Source organism: Electrona antarctica, assembly GCF_951216825.1.
Source record: "Electrona antarctica genome assembly, chromosome: 5".
NCBI classification, from domain to species: domain Eukaryota; kingdom Metazoa; phylum Chordata; class Actinopteri; order Myctophiformes; family Myctophidae; genus Electrona; species Electrona antarctica.
In genome coordinates, this window is record NC_136810.1 from 25633034 (window position 1) to 25654545 (window position 21512).

At 42.5% G+C, this 21512-nt stretch overlaps 1 protein-coding gene across 2 annotated transcripts in view; it reads left to right on the forward strand.

Moving 5' to 3' along the window:
* abcc8 (ATP-binding cassette, sub-family C (CFTR/MRP), member 8) overlaps positions 1–21512 on the forward strand; it is a 129396-nt gene that overhangs the window by 1604 nt on the left and 106280 nt on the right. Inside the window, exons 1-5 of one of the 2 annotated variants that reach the window (XM_079501910.1) lie at positions 4654–4811; positions 5207–5369; positions 10427–10568; positions 13134–13255; positions 15859–16025. In XM_079501910.1, the coding sequence (XP_079358036.1) occupies positions 5222–5369; positions 10427–10568; positions 13134–13255; positions 15859–16025 (579 nt within the window). In that variant the 5' untranslated portion in view covers positions 4654–4811; positions 5207–5221. Of the gene's footprint in view, positions 1–4653; positions 4812–5206; positions 5370–10426; positions 10569–13133; positions 13256–15858; positions 16026–21512 lie in introns of those variants that run through there. The other variant, XM_079501909.1, reaches the window with a different exon arrangement.

Genomic DNA, 21512 nt, shown 5'->3' on the forward strand with positions numbered 1-21512 from the left:
AAGACGAAGTCGACTACCTTTTTCCACAAAACAAAAACTAAATGGAAACTATATAAAAACTAAGCTATGATGACTAAAACTAAGACTAAATATACTGACAATTTTGTCAACAAATACAAACTAGACTAAAATGTTAGGAAGGGACTAGTGGACAAGAGATCCAGTATAAGTCATTTTACAATTAGTTATTTTATCGGCCGATCGGCTCCAATGACTAGGTACGTATATAGCACATGACTAAACCTAATAACTCAATATTGAAACCAATATTTCACAGAGAGGCTGAGATTTGAAAGTTCGTAGCGGTCGACAGTACTTGCACGCTCTGCTTGCGCACTGTAGGCCATTTATGGCCTACTTGTGTGCAATGCGCAAGTAGGCACTCGACAGAGTGAAGTTCTTTTTTTTCCCAACAATGTATTTATTTTCCTTTTTTACACACAAATGACAATACAAATATACAAAAAAAACAACAACAATGAACAGTACAAGACAATTACTGATATAAAGAAAGCAAAACAACAATAACCAAAAACAACAAAACAAAACAAAACAACAACAGCACTACTCCTCTTCAGCTCCATCCATTAAATGTGACAAATTATTGTTCTTTATGTATCTTATAAAACGGCCCCACACCTCCTGAAACATTTCTTGTTTGTCCTTAAGAATGTATGCAATCTTTTCTAAAGGTAAACATAAAGACACTTCCCTGAACCACTGTGTAATACTTGGTTTGTCTGGCCTCTTCCAGGTCAATGCTATCACTCTCTTAGCTTGTAAAAGACATATATCTATAAACATTTGTTCATTACGCTTTATCTTGTGTCCCTCTGGATATAGACCGAGCAGGAAGAACTTTGGTTCTGGTACAATATTTATTGACAAAATCTTCTGTATTTCCTGCCCGACCTTTCCCCAAAACTCCATCAATTTTGGACAGGACCACAGACAGTGGAACAATGTGCCTCTATCTTCACCGCATCTGGTGCATACATCTGGAATATTACAATTATACTTATTAAGTTTAACTGGTGTGATGTACACTCTCATAAGCCAATTGTATTGTAGAAGTTTTAGACGAGTATTCCCAGTCTGGGATTGAGCTTGTGCACAAGCCGTACTCCATTGTTCCACTGTTAAATCCTCCTGAATATCCGTTCTCCAGGCATTAAGCCTATCTTCCGAGGATTCCGGAGAAAAGTCAAACAGAGTGCAGTTCTAGTTCCACACAGAGATGCTTTACACGGTTCATCTGAGGTTCTGTCTAAATGCAGCTTTTCCACTGGCTTCCTTTTTTAAATAATCCTAGATTTAGGATTTAGGACTGCAGATGAAAATCAGCATCTTTGCTAAATCTGGTGTATTTACATTGCATTTACTGTATTTGTAATGTCAATTAATATGCTTTCTCCCGTCAAAATAAACAAAGTAAAGTAAAGGCTACTAAGCAATGGTACTAATAACCTATTCTTGATTAGTTGTTTGCTTTATTTAGAGAGGAAACTGTAGAGAGTCACTGAGTCAGAGCTGAGGCAGAAGTCTCTGCCCGTATTCCAACTGGGCATATTGCAATTGTGTGTTGTCAACGTTCTATCCGGTCAGCGATATGGCATGGTCCATTTCGTTAACCTGAACAGTAGGCTACCTTGAAATGATATCTAATTATATTTTTTTGCATGATGAATTTGTACTCTATATATTTAGAGGTAAGTGTGTGTTACATTGATGCAATAATCTGCCTAGAGAGATGCATTCTATTTAATTATTATTATCCCACGATTTTTGTAAACCATTTCTTTCACCCAGTGTCAATTGTCTAGTGTAATCCTGGGTGCTACTATGCTACACTCCCTCTAACAACCTGGGGAGAGCAATCAGGACTGACCTCATGTTTCCTTCAACCTTCAATGCATGAGGAGAACACGTTATTCCAACCAGTTCTATCCCCTCCATCATGCAGGCGCCCCGGCTGGCTGGGGGAGGCAGTTTGGAGACCAGGATTACTGCATGTTGTTTGTGAGGTTACATCCCCTAAGGCAGTGGTTTTCAACCCGTTTCATCATATCAAGGCCCATTATTTATTCAGCATTTGTGCCACGGACCACCAATTATGCTCCCGTGCTTGCGGTTTTGAGGGTTTGAGGTAGGTTGACAGTCTAATGACTGTCGGACCAATAATAGTCTCGGAACTAAAGCCTGTACCCTTGATGACATTTAGCCTCTCAGACACAAAACTAAAGAATATTTTGTTGTCGTTGGATAAGATTTTGTCCACAATTCCATCCATGCTGTATCATTATTTTGCCTTCTCTAATAGTGTAGACTTCTTGTAAATTAAGTAATGCAGATGTTGGGTGAGTAAAAGATAACGTATGTATGTATACATGTATGTATGTCGGTAAGAATGGTGGTCCCTTATTGGCTGTTGATGGTGACGTAGCTAAGGTGTGCTTCAAGGTATGTATAAGGTCAATAACGGGTCTAAAGGATTTAGAACAGCAGTTGTAATAGACATTAGTTAGTAGCAGTAATTGCGTGCTCTGCTTGCGCACAAGTATGCATGGCCTACTTGTGTGCAAGGCACAAGTTGGCACCTCGACACAGTGCATTTCTAGTTTTTATTTGTGTTTCATATGTTTACCCTGTCATTTTTATTAACAGTCCTCCAGGTGTAACTTCCTTTAAACAGTGTCCCCATGGTGTAATAGTGTGAGCATGGCTTCTCACATGTTCCCAACTTCCCACACAGGGAGGTATTCAGCGTGGGACAGGAAGTCAGTGGGTTGATTTAGGGTGTCGGGACCGGTTCCCCTCAGCTCGGGTGTCGGGATGAGAGATCATGTGGCACGTCATCTAGATATGCTGCTGTGTACGGTCCCTCATATTCAAACCGCTTGACCATTGACCTTTCACAGAGCAGTATATCTTCCCCTGTAGAACCTACTAAACCATGTGAAACCTGGCATCCCTGTTCTGGGAATGTCATAATAAGAAAAACGTTGGGCTAAAATAGCAGATGTACAAGCTCACAACGCGTTGCAATGCAATGTTGTTATTTTCAGTGAAGAGTTTCAAACTAAGCAAGGCAATTTTATTTATAGCACACAAAGGCAATTCAAAGTGCTTTACAGAATAAAAACAAACACAGTGCAACAATGCACTTAAAATTAATAGAGAATTTAATAGATACAATTAAAATAATATAAAGGAGCATATCAATTAGAACAAATACTCCCACCTTTGATAAAATAAATAATATAACGTGACAGCACAGCTCATTTAATGCCCAGGCAAGACCTAATAATATAACGTGACAGCACAGCTCATTTAATGCCCAGGCAAGACCTATAAACGTGACAGCACAGCTCATTTAATGCCCAGGCAAGACCTATAAACGTGACAGCACAGCTCATTTAATGCCCAGGCAAGACCTATAAACGTGACAGCACAGCTCATTTAATGCCCAGGCAAGACCTATAAACGTGACAGCACAGCTCATTTAATGCCCAGGCAAGACCTATAAACGTGACAGCACAGCTCATTTAATGCCCAGGCAAGACCTATAAACGTGACAGCACAGCTCATTTAATGCCCAGGCAAGACCTATAAACGTGACAGCACAGCTCATTTAATGCCCAGGCAAGACCTATAAACGTGACAGCACAGCTCATTTAATGCCCAGGCAAGACCTATAAACGTGACAGCACAGCTCATGCCCAGGCAAGACCTAGCTGTTGTTAGACATCATTGGGAGTAAGAATCAGAATCAGTTGGAGTTGTTGAAGAGCTATTCTTGAAAGTCCTGTGAGCAGACCATTACAGTAATCCAGTCTACTGGAAACAAAAGCATGTATAAGAGTTTCTATATAGGTCTTGCTTGGATATCATTCTTGTAATATTTTAAAGGTGATAATAGGCAGATGAAATTACAGATGTTATATGACTGTTCAAATTTAATTCTGAGTCTAAGACAACACCAAGATCTCTCACCTGGCTTTTGGGTATAAGAGACCGGTGAAAACTCTGTCTCTGATTATCCAAAAACAATTATCTCAGTCTTATCTTGATTTAATTGAAGAGGTTTTTGCAACATCCAGTCATTGATGACAGGGGGAATCAAGAGTACCAGATGTGCGTGTCATTTGCATAAGTATGGTAATTTACTTTGTAAATACGTTGCTTATTATTTGTGCTAGGGGTAGCATATACAGATTAAATAGGAGAGATCCAGCGGGATTTCAAACAGGACTGAAAAGATTGTAGGTTTGGTTGGTTTGGTGATTTAGATCAGAGCTTGTACATGATTTCATACGTACCATTGGCATCACTCATTCTCTCAGAGTCTCTCTCTCTCTCTCTCTCTCTCTCTCTCTCTCTCTCCTTCTCCCGCTCTCATACACACACGTTCCTACCGTGCATGCACCCATTACACCTTCTAGCAGGCTGCCACCTTCGCATGCAGCCTGCCTCCGGTCGTCTTCCCGTGCACCCTCTTCGAATGCTATCAACCCATAACTCGAATCTGCTATCCCATGAGGCTGACTCTGGAATCTCTTTGGCAAAGATAGGAACAGCAGGTGCACCGTGGGCAGCATGACTCTCTAATCATATCTCTGTGTCATATTATTTGAGGCACCAGTGTGCGTGTGTGAGCATGCAAGCGAGTATGTCTGCCGCACGCGTTCCTGCACAAGATAGCGCTGGTTATAGAGGATGTTGACCGTGGACTGGAGGGAGACTCGATGCAGGCAATTCTGACAATTCTGCGCGGGAAAGCTGCTTAGATCAACAAAGAGGAAAGAGAGCCGGTGCGTCCCACTGTGACTTACAGTACTGCCTTCTCTCTCTCTCTCTCTCTCTCTCTCTCTGTCTTTCTCTCTCTCTCTGTCTGTCTCTCTCAGCTCGCTTTCTCTCTCTCTCTCGGCTCGCTTTCTCTCTCTTGGCTCGCTTTCTCTCTCTCTCTCTCTCTCAGCTCTCTCTCAGTCTCCTTCTCCTCTCCGCACTCTGGATCAGACACTGGGAAGCAGGATGTAACGGCAAGGAGAAAGGGGTCACTTTGGAACCCACAGGGACCTAGACGCCAGCTGTGTTTGCACTCCTACCATTGACAACATGCTCTGAGAGCTATTTCATCTTTCTCTTTGTCCCTCTCTCCTTTGTCTTCCGCTCCTCTTCCTCGTTTGCTCCCCCCCCCCCCCTGCAGAGTCCCAGCTCCATCATGTCCTTGGCGTTCTGCGGGAGCGAGAACAACTCTGAGGCGTACAAAGTGGACCAGGGGGTCCTGAACAATGGCTGTTTCCTGGACGCGATTAACGTTGTGCCGCATGTCTTCCTCCTTTTCATCACCTTTCCCATCCTCTTCATCGGTGAGTGTTGTGAGTGGTGGAGGGGTGAGATCCCATGTCCCATGCACCGCACCCCTTATCTGAGTGCAAGGTACACATGCACGCACCTCACACATTCCCCCTCAACAGCACAAGGGTCTGACATGAGATGGATGCAATTAGAATCACCCGTGCCTTGCGCAATGTTTCTATGATTGAATCTGCTTTTTCTGTATGTTTTACTTTGTGTGACCTATACTCAAAGAAACAGGAGAAACATTTGCAGGCAGATATACTGAATTATTTACAATGGTGGCTATAAATATGCAAGAATATCAACTACTGCACCCTAGCATTTGCAGATCTACAAGCTTCAACACATCCCAATGTGACACGTCGGCTGCAAAGACATTTGTTATGGAAAACGGAAGTACAGAGCCGACTCCAGACAACTAATTATTAGTTTATTAAGTATAGAGAGTTTAAGTGCTCAAAATGCATTCTATGATGCACTTTTCTTTGATAAGTGGTCTTGTCTTATCATGCAATCCACTCTGGTTTCATCATTTCATAAACCCACATGCATGCATGTGGCCCGTAAGATAAAACCATTAGAAATCTGATTCCGTTGGTACGCGGTGGGGTAGCGCATAAGGACATGTTCCCTGAGCGGCCGAGCCCCTTTGCTTGTGGTGTGTGAAGAGCCGTCATGTAGGTGTTATGTAATGTTACAACCTGCAGGCTGCTGGCCATTCCATTAGTGTCATCAGTGTTACAGAGCTGCCGCTCTTTATCACTGCAGCCTAATAGTGGCTCTGTGTCCTTGATTCATTGCTATACTCACACACACTGTGTGTGTGTGTGTGTGTGTGTGTGTGTGTGTGTGTGTGTGTGTGTGTGTGTGTGTGTGTGTGTGTGTGTGTGTGTGTGTGTGTGTGTGTGTGTGTGTGTGTGTGTGTGTGTGTGTGTGCGCATGTGCGTGTTCGTGTGCCTGTTTTAAATCAGTTCGATGTCTGTAGTTGCACAGCAGTCACCATAGTCCATAGTCGTATCACAGTCATGTTACTGTGAGTGCATATGGAAGAACAAGACTCTCAATATAACAAAGGGACAAATTACGATTCCTATTAAACTGAAACCAGATAACATATCATCTCTGCCGGGCAGAAACATCTTGGGCTCAATCTTTAAAACATTTAAAAATAGTTCAACTAGCAAATCTACATCGACACGTTGTTAGCTTGTAGATCGGCTATTTGTACTATTTTAAAACGTTTTAAAATAGTAAAAATTGGCAAATAAGTTTAGGGATAAGGGGTAAGGGGTGGCACAAGATATAGGGACTTATCTCCGTATTTTTAACTTTGTGTTTTTCGTAAATGAACGCACTACTTCATCATACTATAGCCTCACTCAAAAGTATTCAAAGTAGCAGATCTGCAAGCTCGAAACGTGGCACCGGAAGCTACACGTTTTGACGTTTGAGCTTGTAGATCTGCTACTTTTGCTATTTTTTTATTTGAATCCTGAAAAGTGACAGTTTTGGACATATGAGGTTTCCACCCAACAAAGACAAATGCACCTGTACCAGTGTTGTTTTTGGCAGCAAATTTTGATTTTAGTTTTAGTCATTAGTCTCTTGAATAGTTTTCATTTAGTTTTAGTCACATGTCAGTCAGTGGAAAAAGGTAGTCGACGAACATTTTTCGTCTTAGTTTTAGTCGACAAAAACAACACTGACCTGTACACAATAACAGCAGAACAGAGACACTTGGGAATGACTGCTATGCTTGTTGTGAGTGTGACAGACAACACATCTTCACATCTGTCAGTGTCACCCTGTCACCTTGCGCTATACTTGTTTCTACAAGACCGTTGTCTCCAAAAATAGACCGCAAGGTTGTGAAAGCTTTACTGTTCAACTTGACGCAGTCTAAGATTTCAAACGCCCGACAAATCTAGAAAGGCTTTCTCATATGAATGTGACTACTGTCACACTGTATTTGCTATTTTGCTAGAGATGTATAGTAGGAGAAATCCTACTGTCTTATGAAACTTGTGTGGGATTTGGGAAATCACACTGGCCAATGGCCATGGCACTGTTACTGTGAGTTGACTCACAAGCACAAGTCCAGCACTATAGAGACTATTAAGTAGTGATGGGAGATTAATCGGCAAACACATCGGTATCAATCAATCAATCAATCAACCTTTATTTATATAGCACGTTTACACAACCGAAATTGACCAAAGTGCTTCACAGTAGACAAGTATAAAGACAAAGTATAAAAAACATAGTATACAAATCATTAGATTCAAGAACAAGAGAGTAACTATCAGACAACATTAAAAGCGAGGGAGAATTTAAAAGTCTCTAAGGATTGGGCAGTTCTAATGTGGGGGGGAAGGTTGTTCCATAGCCCTGGGGCCGCAACAGCAAAAGCACGGTCACCTCTTGTTTTACGGGTTAGGTCTGTTGGCATGGACAGTAGTGACTGGTCAGCAGACCTCAGAGCTCTAGGTGGGTTGTGGCGATGTAGGAGTTCAGACATATATGGGGGAGCCAGGTCATTTAGGGATTTATAAGTAAATAAAAAGGATCTTGAAATCGATCCTTTCTTTAATCGGGACTCGGAGCCAATGGAGGGAGGTGAGGACTGGTGAGATGTGGTCAAATTTTTTGGTACCGGTGAGAAGGCGGGCAGCAGCGTTTTGAACTAGTTGGAGGCGTCTGAGTGCGGATTGGTCAATTCCATAATAAAGGGTTACAGTAGTCGAGTCGTGATGAGATGAAGGAGTGGATAACAGTTTCAAATTGATTGTGGGGGAGATAAGGTTTGACTTTGGCGAGTAGGCGGAGGTGGTAGAAGCTAGTTTGAACAACGGAGCTAATCTGTTTGTCGAACTTGAAATTGCAGTCAAATATGAAGCTATGGTTTTTTGCGCTGGTGTGGATATTTGATGATAGGGGGCCCAGGGTATTGACAGGAAGGGTGGGGTTATGACCAAAAATTATGATCTCAGTTTTATTGTTGTTTAGATGTAGGAAGTTGGCATCCATCCAGGACCGTGTCGAAGGCCGCTGAGAGGTCCAACAAAACTAATATGGCGGGTCTACCTGAATCAACTGTTAAAATTAGGTCATTAAAAACTTTTAAAATGGCCGTTTCAGTGCTGTGTCTGGGTTTAAAACCGGATTGAAATTTTTCATGAATGTCGTGGCTAATTAAAAAGGACTGAAGTTGCGTGTAGATTATTTTTTCCAAAACTTTGGACAGGAAAGGTAGCTGTGAGATAGGTCTGAAATTGGAGAGGATTGATGGGTCTAGGTTTTTCTTTTTAATAAGCGGGTGGACTACAGCATGTTTAAAGGGGGCGGGGACCTGTCCAGACATGAGGCATGTATTTAAGAGTGTGACCAGACTTGGGCCAATAGAGCAGAAAACTTCTTTGAGAAGGCGGGGGGGGATGCTGTCTGTGGGGCAATTTGTGGGCCGGAGATGAGAGATGATGTCAGAGAGAGAGGAAAGAGATACCGGAGTGAAATGGTCGAGGGTAGCAGGACAGGGTAGAGATGCAGGGGGTGGGGCAGTGAAGGTATGCAGTGACCTGAGATCTGACATTTTTTCCATAAAAAATGCTTGAAAATTGTTGCAAAGGGTGAGAGATGGGGTGATAGGAGAGACATCGCGGGGATTTATAAGAGAGTTAAAAATGTTAAAGAGCACCTGGGGTTTGTGGCTGTTGTTAGAGACAGTAGCGGATATAAAGGCTGATTTTGCAGCCTTTACGGCTTTTTGATAAGTGGCAAGGCAGTTACGTAGTATTTCCAGGTTGACATGTATCGGCCGATTTGAGTTGTCTTTTGATTAATCGTCATCAGTCCGATTAATTCTTTACAAATTAACAAGCCCAAAGTAACAGCTTGAACAGATCTACAAGCTCACAATATTAAATATAAGATATTAAAGTTAAATCTGACTTGCCTGAGCCTGCAGTGCAGATACCCTGTATGTATTTTTCAGAATGAACAAAATTATTATAATATTTTAATACAGAATGAGATCATAATTATCGACATCGGTAATATCATCGGCACATCCCTACTATTAAGACATATATGCAGTAGTGTGCGTGCGTGCGTGCGTGCGTGCGTGCGTGCGTGCGTGCGTGGGGTCTCAGAGATAGAAATGCCATCAAATGGGTTGAGAATCACTGCTAGAGCCGTAAAAATCTTGTCTTATGGGGGTCCCTGCGGCATATCTCTTCAAATGGGGGTCCGCGGGCTAATTAGTGTCAATTTGGGGGTCCTTGACATGAAAACGTTTGGGAACCACTGGACTAGGACAAACGAGGTGGAGTAGTTTATTCATCAATTCCGTGAATTTGAGCCAGTGAGTTGACGCAGGCTTCTAGCCTTGTGTTTTCTTGGCCTTGTCTGCCAGACCTTTGGCAAAGTGTTAAAAGTGATTAATAATACATGGTTCAAAGCTGCTGCCATGTTTTCCACAGAGGTGACCCATTTCGTCTACATAGTAACTGTATCATCCAGTTCACAATGTTCCAATCTGAAGGACAACCATGGAGCGGCAGTGACTCAGTCTCAGTTTCTTTTTGAGCCGAATGTGAATAGAGCTGCATTGTATCGTACTGGCTCCCTCTTTTGTGTCGGAAGTGTCCTCTAACCCCAGCATGATTAACTGTTCCCTGTGGGCTGTTTGGGCGGTTCGCTCCACTGTTGGTGTGTGAATGTAGTACAGTGCTTTGGAAAAAGGTGTTACAGATATATTCGGTACATTATTCAAGTGTAAATATACTGTTATTTAAACCCCATGAGGGCTCTAGAATAGGTCACCTCCTTCTTTTTTTTTTTTTACTCTACACCAAATATCATTGCAGAAAATAGCTGATCTACGTACAATCTCACAAGCTGGCTGAATGTTCACCACACCAAATACTGAGTCAAATTAAAGTCAAGTCTGAAGTGCTGATGAGTCCCTCATTAACTGGAATGTTTCAGATTGCAAACAACAACTGAGGATCCTGAGGTGCATGCATGTTTTCATTATTGTTGTGTTATTTCCCGTGTGGTGCATTAGGTTGGGGCAGCCAGAGCTCCAAGGTCCACATCCATCACAGCACCTGGCTCCACTTTCCGGGTCACAACCTCCGCTGGCTCCTCACCTTCGTCCTGCTCTTCATCCTCGTGTGTGAGATTGCAGAAGGCATCGTTTCCGATGGGTATGTGTCACGAAGATACACTGTACTGTGCGCTTGGTCCGGCATCCTCCAATGAACATTTTCATGATTAGGGTTCAGGTTGGGGTCAGCCGGTTGAATGGCCCTTCCATGGAGCACCATGTTGTTTTTGATGCTATTAACTCTCACATATAATCGCAACAAAATGATCACTTTTAGAGGATTTTATTAGATTGAAATAAAATCCAGTTTTATAAATGTCCAATAGGGACCTTTAACCAAGTTCACTTAGACTCGTTGTTACAGGCAAATGTACCGGTATTTGAATTTTAATAGCAGATGTACAAGCTCACAACATGCTGTGAAACATTGTGATCTTGTAGATCAGCTATTTTCACAAATGCGCTGTGTGTGCGTGCGTGCGTGCGTGCGTGCGTGCGTGCGTGCGTGCGTGCGTGCGTGCGTGCAATCTCAGTGTGATTAACCCCGATTAAAGAGAGGATTAGTCTGTTTACAACTGCAGTGACATCCAGTGATTTCTCTGGATTGATGCTCATCAGGCTGTTAACACAGCGTCATGGGTCATGGGAGACTGGAGGCAATAGACACTGACTGACCCTTTTCAGTGAAGAGCTATCCATCTGCTCTGCACTTCACCGCTCACGTCAAGCTCACAATTTAGCCTAGTAGCCAAAAAGTGAACCCGGACATGTTGAGTACACCAACGTTTTATGTTAGAAATGTTTAGTATGGGTCCCCAGCATGTAGAAACTGCCGGATGCTAACTTGCATATGTTGAGCAAGTTTCATAATTGGCATAATAATTATGTGACCATACCATTAGCAACCTATAGAAGGCAAAATATTCAAAATTTCATTATGCTTTATCTAGCATGTGATGTGTCAAACTAGGGGGTTTTCATGATGCTGAATCCATTCCAAGCATTAGTTTTGCAAAAAAAACACTCATTGGGCTTAAAACAGCCGTGCCCACAAATGTGCTGACATCATCAATTTGTGATGACGGCATTGGCCGTTTTTAGCCCAATGGGTGTTTTTTTTGCAAAACTAATGCTTGGAATGGATTCAGCATCATGAAAACCCCCTAGTTTGACACATCACATGCTAGATAAAGCATAATGAAATTTTGAATATTTTGCCTTCTATAGGTTGTTAATGGTATGGTCACATAATTATTATGCCAATTATGAAACTTGCTCAACATATGCAAGTTAGCATCCGGCAGTTTCTACATGCTGGGGACCCATACTAAACATTTCTAACATAAAACGTTGGTGTACTCAACATGTCCGGGTTCACTTTTTGGCTACTAGGCTAAATTGTGAGCTTGACGTGAGCGGTGAAGTGCAGAGCAGATGGATAGCTCTTCACTGAAATGGAGTGAGGGTGGACGCTGCACACTCGCGGTACGTCAGGACAGTCTCATTGAAAAACATGTATTCTAATGAGATTTCATCGTTGGCTCGCTCACATCGCTGGCAGTGTAGATGAGTTGTTATAAACCACTTGAACCTTATATAGTCTCTTGACTGGAGTCTCTCAGGGTTCTGTACTAGTCTCTTTTCTGTTTTATGTCATATTACAAGGCACTGCTTCAGCCATAATAATTTAGTTTAATAATGTTTAGTTCAGTTTTAAACAGTGGTGAGCTGGTGGTAGGGCTATCCAGGGCGCCGCCCCAGTAGTTCAGACACCGCACGCACCATCGCACGCCCCCCACATGCAATTAAAATGAGCTTTATGCACACAGCCCTACTAGTTAAAAAATCCACAGCACACCACTGGTTTTAAATATCCCATTGATTTACAGTAACATTTTCTCCGAAGTCATTAAAACATTTCTGAACTGTGGGCGACTGTGGCTCAAGAGGTAGAGCTGGTCGTCCAATGATCCATGGGTCGGCGGTTCGAATCCCGGCTCCTCTTGCCTACATGTCGAAGTGTCCTTGGGCAAGACACTGAACCCCAAATTGCTCCCGATGTGCTGGTTGGTACCTTGCATGGCTTCCGTCGCAATCGGTGTATGAATGTGTGTGTGAATTGGTGAATGTAATGCACAATCTATGCAAAGCGCCTTGGATAAAGGCGCTATATAAATGCACCATTTAGAATTTACATGAAAACATTGTGTAAATGTTGGCTAGATAGTAATAGTGCACTTAATAACTCCCTGTCTGACATTTGAATTTCATTCATAAACAATCTTTTCTCCAGGGGCTTATTTCAGCTAGACTTTTCAAATCAAATTGTGTGTGTAAAGGCGCTATATAAATACACCATTTACCATTTACTGTGTGTGCAAACCTTAACAGCTCATCTACACAGGCAAGGAGAGAGCGTTTCGACGGCGATATTGTGCGAAAAACTTGATTTGAAAAGTCTAGCTGAAATAAGCCCCTGGAGAAAAGATTGTTTATGAATGAAATTCATAAACAATCTTTGTGAGCTTAGATTGGCTATTTCACGGTTGATTAGCCCAGCAAGGCGTCCCCTCCCATATTTCTGTCAGAAGCCCTAGACGGATGATTTCTCCATTCTGCCTTGTGTAATCTATTTAGCCTTTTCCTGTTGTGTCTCCACTCCCAGGTTCACCCAGTCCCTCCACTTGCACCTGTACATGCCTGCAGCACTGGCATTCATGGCTGCCATCACTTCCATTGTCTACTATCATAACATTGAGACGTCAAACTTCCCCAAACTACTAATAGGTACAGTATGGCTTATTTTTTAACTTGCCTCAGTTTATTCAGCATTATTTTACATTTTCCTTTTACTTAGTCATTTCATTTCATGTAATTATTCATTCGCCTTCCTTATGGATTCGAACTGATGACGTTCAAGTCACTTCAGCTATTGGGCTAATCAATGTCACCCAGCGATGTGCTGTGGATTTTGTTCCTATGTGTTTTAATGAAAAGCATAGTATCCATATATCTATTCCATAAGTTATTTTGATCAAATCATTGCTGTTTGATAGCTTGTAATTGTTAATAAACGAACTATTATAAACTCAGGGCAATATCGTTGAGAACAGAGTTGTGCTATTTAACATCAATCAATGCTATTTATCCAGAAATCCATATTGAACCCAACTGAACTGTGCTGAAATGGATCTCACACATGGCCATGTTACCACTTTGCTCTTTGTCGCATTTGTTTTGTTGTTAAACCTACACAATCTGCATGTTTTTGTCTCCCTCTCCCGACGGAGAGAGTTACAATGATGGCTACAATAAAGATGAACGGTGCATCTACTGTCCAATCCACATCCATCCTCATTGCAGATGTGGTCGTTATATTGTATTAAACCCATTTAGATTTCAAGCCAGGACCGCCTCTATATCACATTAGCTGCTATAGCAACCTCATTTTCATACGTTTTCATTATAGAGATATTTGACTTTTTTTGATTAGATTTACAAGGCGTTTTTTTTTAGAATTGGCCTCCGGTCTAAATGGATTTTCTATCATACAGATTGGTTAAAATTAGGTTTAACATTAAAGAAGGTCCTGGATTGTAGACTCCAAGGTTTGCTCCTATCTTCCTATCTCAGTTCTCATGCCTTCCTAATGCGTCATTAGCTTCCCTGTGTAAACGTGTGCGTTTGTTCCCCCTCCCTCGCATTGCGGAGTCGGCTTTGACTTTGTGCAGACCAGCCTCCTGGGGGTTATAATGGGGGGGAGGGGGTTGTGATGTGAATGGAAGATAAGGACTCACGGGTGTCATTACATGGCTGGTGTAAGGATACTATGCAGATGTACTATATTACTTTACATTGCTAGGAATGTTATTTAGATTAGACTTGTGTAGACAGATGCCAGGTTTGACGTTGACCTGGTGGTATCCTAGTTTCTCTGAAGCAGTTTGTTGATTTCTTCACTCCACTTTATCCTCTATTTTACCCTGTGGTTTGTTTACTTGGGTTCATGCCTTTTACTCTAACCTTGCACTATGCAAGATAAGAGCGGCTGCTACTTCCCTCATCGCTGCCTTTACAGAAGACACTTTCTCTCCCAGCAAGCAGATAGAAATGATGACTAGAGGAATAGAGAAGAATGGGGGAAGGATAGATGCGGGAGAAGAGAAGGAAGGTACAATAAAATCCACCGCATGCATTCCCAGTTTGCATCGTTCCCGAGTTGAGCTGCCGGTCAAACTGAAGGGGAACTGTGGGACTGTCATGAAGTGAAATGTGATACAACTACAGTAGGAAGTTATTTTCATCTGGGATCTCCACATAGAAACGGCGTGGCTCCAATGAGGATCTTGGACTGTCTGTGACATCTGTCGTTTACAACAGTACATTACATATCTATGATTTATGACGCCAAACTTAGGGATGGTAGCTGTTTGGTCCAGCTGTTTGTGAGATTAGCTCCGGTGTGACAGACAGACACACAGACACACAATATGCGCGCCCGCGATAGCTGGTTCTTTGCTTACGAAAGTTACGATGCTCATAGGAGTCTAGAGTTTAGGGTCCTTTTTTGAGTGGTGCAACCACTCCATTAAGTAGCTATGTGTCCCTGGGTCCCCTACTGGGTCCGAGCATGAAAATAGCGTGTCACTGTTGTGCAGCTTAACACACACACACACACACACACACACACATATTAACTCTATGTGGGGTGTTACAGTACAGTACAGTACAGTACAGTACAGTACAGTACAGTACAGTGACCCCCTGGGGACCCCCACACGGTAACTCTGTCATTTCTCAACCGTTTCGGACGTGGGGCGGCTCGCCGGAATCGGCCCGCCCCCCTGGGCGCATTCCTGGGGGTCTGGATGTTCCGGGGACCACCTGGGGACCCCCACACGGAGTTTCACCACTCACTTCACACAAGTGTGATTTTACTTTGCTTTGAGGCCGGCACTCTGGTTGTTCGTATACAGCCAATCCTTGACCGGCAGCACTTTTTGCGTCTGGTGCACTTGAACTCCTGACCTGACATGGCTGAGGTAGCTGTGAACAGATATCAGCCTTTGAACGTCTGTGCATTGCAGATATCTGCTCAATGTTATTGTTGTTGTTGTTTTTGTTTTTCATATAGTAATAGATATATAGATATATAGTAATAGATAACAAGCTACTGTGACAAGCTACTATCCAATGAATACTACATTGAGTCATAGACAGCTATCCTCTCGCAGAGCCACGCTTGTAGTAATATTGCATTGTCCATTTGTACTCTCTTAAGATACAAAAACATAAAAAGTTGCAATATGGAGATACGAGGTTTCTACCGGGCGACATCGGTGAATAAATCCATGCCCAGGTTTTGATATTGTGATCTTCTATCTCCTCAGCTTTGTTGATCTACTGGATTCTGGCCTTCATAATGAAGACCATCAAGTTTTCCAAGTACACGGAACATGGCATCGGGCCCCGGCAGCTGCGATATTGTATCACTGGACTCCTGATGATGGTGTATGGGTTACTGCTAGCAGTGGAGATCAATGTCATCCTGGGCAGGGTGAGTGAGCGCGCATGTGTGTGCGCGCGTGTGTGTGTGTGTGTGTGCGCGCGTGTGCACGCGTGTGTGGCAGGGGAGTGCGAAGCAGTGTTTACTTGCAGCTACAGTTGAGTGCACTTATCTATGTGTGCTTGTGAAGGGTGTGTGTGCATGACCGCATGCATGTGTTTTGCCTTATATTAGATCTATAACAACACAGTATCTCATTAGATATGGTGCAATTTGTGCGCCTGCCTGAATTCCACTGTATTTCTTCCTTTCCCTCGAGTGTAATACCGGCTTTTTACTGCAGCAACAGCACCACTCTGATTTATACTGTGAAATTCAGGCACAAATGGGATTAAAACATTTATGTATGGAATGAATATTTCAGTGGGTATTCGATGGGTAACATCTGTCGCTTGAAGCTACACACATTTGTTCAGGTACAGTATAGGAGCATTAAATACAGAGTTCTTATCACTGGATATTGTGGGTGGTTGACCGAGGCTGACAGAGACACAGTAATACCAATGTCCAAATCGATTTCAAAATGTCTCTGACAGTCTCGACCAAGGCTAGGTTGTCCTCAGCACATCTCATCCACCCGTCTGTGCTTCTGTATGCTAATGATGTACACAAGAGCACACTTGTTTTCAATTTCATTTTTGCAGTTTAGTTCCGGTGTTTGGTTCGATTAAGATCTGCGCTGAGGAGGACACATTCTGATTCTAACACAGTAATGTTTATGTCCTCAGTGGCCAATTTACTGTTGAGACATGTCCCTTGTTCAGGCTTTGTTCAGGCCCTGTGCTTTTCTTCTGCTGGTTATAATGAAATATATTCATGCTCAATGTAAGAGTTGCCGAGCGGTCAAGGCTCCAAGAATAGACGAAGTCCAAGAATGTAGATCTTTTGTTGTATTTATTTACCTCCAAAACTGATGAACAGCCCATATGACGGATTGTCACAGCCCGGGTCTGAGGCAAAACAAAATACTGCACAAATAATACTGGCCACAATACACTTTCCAAAACCAAAAGTAAGAAATAAACACTTGTTAACTAACAAAGACAAAAACAACAAAACCAAGAACTAAAGACACTGAAAACAGGCTATGCCTTCCCTGAAGACTCTGGCAGCTCTCCCTTGGTGTTGTCTCTTTGCTGTCTCAAGCCAACTCAGCAAACTCCCCTCAATGTTTCCAGCCTCCCTTATATACCAGGTGAGACCCACCCACAATGATTAGTAATTGGACAATCTACTCAAACAAGGTAAAATATGACCCATGAGATAGACTAACTATACAATTACACATTTCCTTAACAGACTCTGAATGCATTTCAAGGCATCAAATAAATCACAAAACAATTACAATAGAATTAGGCAACACAGATAAGGGTATATGATGCTACACATAGCCACACCTCCAAGGAGCTTGATGACCGTCCATTAATGGAAGCAGCTGTGCAGTGTGTGTTTGTAATGATCAGTTTTATATTGTGGAGTCTTCTAGTGTCTATAGGGCACGGGTTGCCCCGTGACACTCAACCTCTCTTTTTTGTATGCATTATGTAATGAAACATATTCACAGTTCACAGGACTCAAGGTCCTGTAAAGGTTTCAAGGTATTGCTATGCTGTGAGAACCAAAGTATTTTCTCTGTCTAGTACAGTATGTCTCAGCTTCTGTGCTAATTCCTGTACCAGTCACTGACCTAGTTTCCCTAAAGCGCAGGGGCTCATCTGAACTGCCGGTTTTGGTTCTTCATAACAGGAGGGAGCATGATTTCTCTACTACCACCAATGTGCCTATTCTATTCTATTCTATTCTGATTTTACACTACAAATGAATGCTCAATCACATTAACACAAAGCCAACAATAATTGGCTCAGGGAAGAGGACCCCCTGCCATGCATAGTCCGCCATGGCACCGTTGGAGGTGCGACAAAGAAAGCAGGAAGACCATCCTTCTGTATGAAATTATTATATTCTGATTTTACACTACAAATGAATGCTCAATCACATTAACACAAAGCCAACAATAATTTACACACTATACACACACTAATTCTATCTATGATTACAAAAACGAATCAACTAATTGGAGTGTGTACATGACATACAGTATGACATCATCATTTACACAATTTGTTGTCTCCACCAGGCCGAAGGCATGGGGAGAGAGTATGTTTTGCACTCCGTCCGTGTGTGTGTGTGTGTGTGTGTGTGTGTGTCCTTCCGTCCGTCCTTCCGTCCGTCCGTTATCAGCTAATCTCTGGCACCATTGGCCCGATCCATGCCAAACTGTGCACACACACTCCCTGGATGCCAACGACGAACCTCTGCCCCAAAAATTCCTCAACGGCCTGTTATAGCGCCACCATGAGGCCGATTTAGGCAAAACACATTTCTGTAGATAACTCGTACACATTTTATCCATACATCACACAATTCGGTATACACTATCTCCATAGTCATGTGATCAACACAGATCTGCACAATTTCCCATCTTCCATCCTGATTGGCTTAGATTGGCTTCCAAAACTCACATGATTGGTCCGTTTCAAACAAAATGCCACAAATCACAAACACAGTGTACAATTTTCCCCAAATCAGCCTCACGGTGGCGCTATAACAGGACAATTCCTGTTTTTACCTATAACTGACAACTTATGTATGCCACTCCCTAGAGGCCATGGAAAAAAAATTCCCTGCATCCCTCCACATCTGCCGGTTATAGCGCCACCATGAGGCCGATTTCTGCTAAACACATTGTTTGTGTTAGTCGCACAGATTTCATCCAAATCTCACGCACATCGGTACACATGATCTCTGTAGTCATGTGATCAAGACGAGCCTGTTGGATTTCTCAGATTCTACACTGATTAGCTAAGATTGCCTTCCAAAGTTTTCTATCCTCAGAGATGCTAGGCTTCGTACACACCTTTCGGACACATTGATCTGTCCGACCGACCACTGATTACATTTTTATGATTTGATGCCTCCATGTCCCACAATGCTTTGCGCGATTTGGGCGGTGCTACGATAGGCGGAAATAGATGCACATATGTTCAGTGTAGTTTTCTTGACTGCAGCAGCAGCTAGCGGTAGTTTGTCGAGGCCGTTTTTCACACTCAAAGTTCACTTAGAAGGTCCGGATCAAGGACCAAGGACCAAATATTTGCATTTTGATTTTGGTCCGTTTGGTGTTCACACTGGACTTTGTAAAGCGTACCAAATATGTAAACAAATGACACGTGGACATGTTAAGCGAACCAAATAGTGAAAAAAAGAAAAGAGGTCATTTTGCGACGGAGGGAAAAATAACATGAGGGGGTGCGGGAAATCACTGTCTACAATTTTTGGGCGCAACCTTCAGTCACACAGAGAGAAGAGAACAGCAACATTAATCATGATTGCAGCAACAACTTGAAATTGCATTAATTCTTAATAATTATTTTATTAGCCAAATAAGACAACAGATGAACAGAGGAGCAGGTGTTTGAACAATAATGTGCTTGCTGCTGGTGCATACAATTCACCGGAGAGGCGGAGACGTATATAGCCTACAACAAAGTATCCCCGAATCCCGATAAAAAGGACTTTTCTTCCATGTGTGCACCTTAACCTGATTCGATATAGGCGTATGTTATTTCTGCGCATCAAATCGACGGGCATTTCCATGTCATCTTATGGTTTAAACTTGAAGCCGTGCTGGTCAGTTATGCTTCAAGTCAGAACAGCTCCGCTGCAGTTGAGTTGATCTATATCACGTCTTTTGCTATAGTGATGTAATCAATTAATCATTTAGGACCACCTGTGTAGCTTATTTAACATTTGCTCCATTGGCTCTTTATGCGTGCGGCCGTGCGCTAGAGCGAGACAGGATGATTTTAAATATTTCTCTGTCTGCGTCTCTCCCATAGAGCTATAAAATATATCGGGTCTCTCCCCCCACATGTGCGCGCGTCATAACTTTGCGTGGTGGCGGTGGCGCATGCTTAAAATAAACAGATATACAAGCTTACATCGTGTACCATACCGTAAGTACCATTCGTGTCGATAACTTGTACATCTGTTATATTTGCGCATGTGAACCTCGTACGCTGCCATTACATTTCTACTCTAGGCTACTCATAGACATATATGCGTCTACTATTAAAATAGTGATCCCCGTAAAAAAGACATGCTTTTAGAACTAATTATTAATGCAGCCTCACAGGCCCGACGGCTATTTTGGCTATCGTCCTGTATTTCTGTATATAGAATAGAACTGGACTCACTTCACTCACTGGAGACAGCCGTGCGCAACTTGGACTCTCCAAGTTACGCACGGCCGTAGCCAAAAGAAGACATACAAACAAGCGATATAATAGTCTGTGTCACGTAACTCAGAAGACTACAGCCTAAACCCCACCCAGTGCTGTCAAGAACGGAAGTTCTCTCCTATTCGTTGGCGGTTAAAAACCACCCTTCTGTCCGATCTGAAGTCCCACCCTGTTCGTTGGCTGTTTTGACTACAAGGTGTCCGATGTGTTTGTTGTGCCCTCCGCCCCCACATCGGACAGGTTTGTCCGATCAAACGACGTGACTCCCATTGAAAATGAATTGGAGCAGCAATCAAATAGCAATCAGGCATCGCACACGGACCAAACATTTGTTCTTTAGGTGTGTACGCAGCCTAATATGAGTGATCTGGCTCTGTATTTCCTCAACAAAACGAAGAAAATTGTTGCAAGAAACAAACAAACAAAAAAACATGTTTATATTACTCCTAAACATTTTGCCAAACATCACACACACTCCTATCCTCCTGGTGGATACCTGTGCCCAGAAGGGCACTTTTTCCTAGTTGATTTTATGTTGATTAGATATGTTGTTGCTGTCATAAGCAAATACAAATTCTAGTCATCATCATCTATGTTGGTCCCTTCTAAATTTTCACCCCCACAGGGGTCGGGATGTCACCTCGTTAGACTTAATAACTGTTCATGGCTGAAAATCTATTTGCCTTATTACTTGAGTCACAAACACAATTGCAAGGCTGTGGTAATGAGGCTGTTTGTCAGTCTGTGTACTTTATGTCACTCTGTCCACAGTCACTCAATTATCGAGTCTGGTTCATCATGAAATCACAACACAATCATGAAACGTCAGATATTACATCTCTAAATCAATAAATGGGGCTGCAGTGGCTCAGGAGGAAGATATATACATTGTAAAGGGAAATGTGGCGTATAAATGCATAAAAGTCAAGGCCTCACTCCTTTTACAGCTCAAAGATGTACGTATTTGCTTTGACCTTGTTTTGTTGCATCTGTTTATGTCCTATACACAGGTTTAATGTTTGTCTTTAGTTCAATGTTTGTTTTGTCATATTGTCTCTTTATTGTTAATGGTGTTTAATGTTTGTGTTTTCACCGTTTGTTTTACATCACCATTACATCACCTAATCAACATGAGTTAGACTTTAATATATTAGCGCCCCTCACTTCACACAGGTGT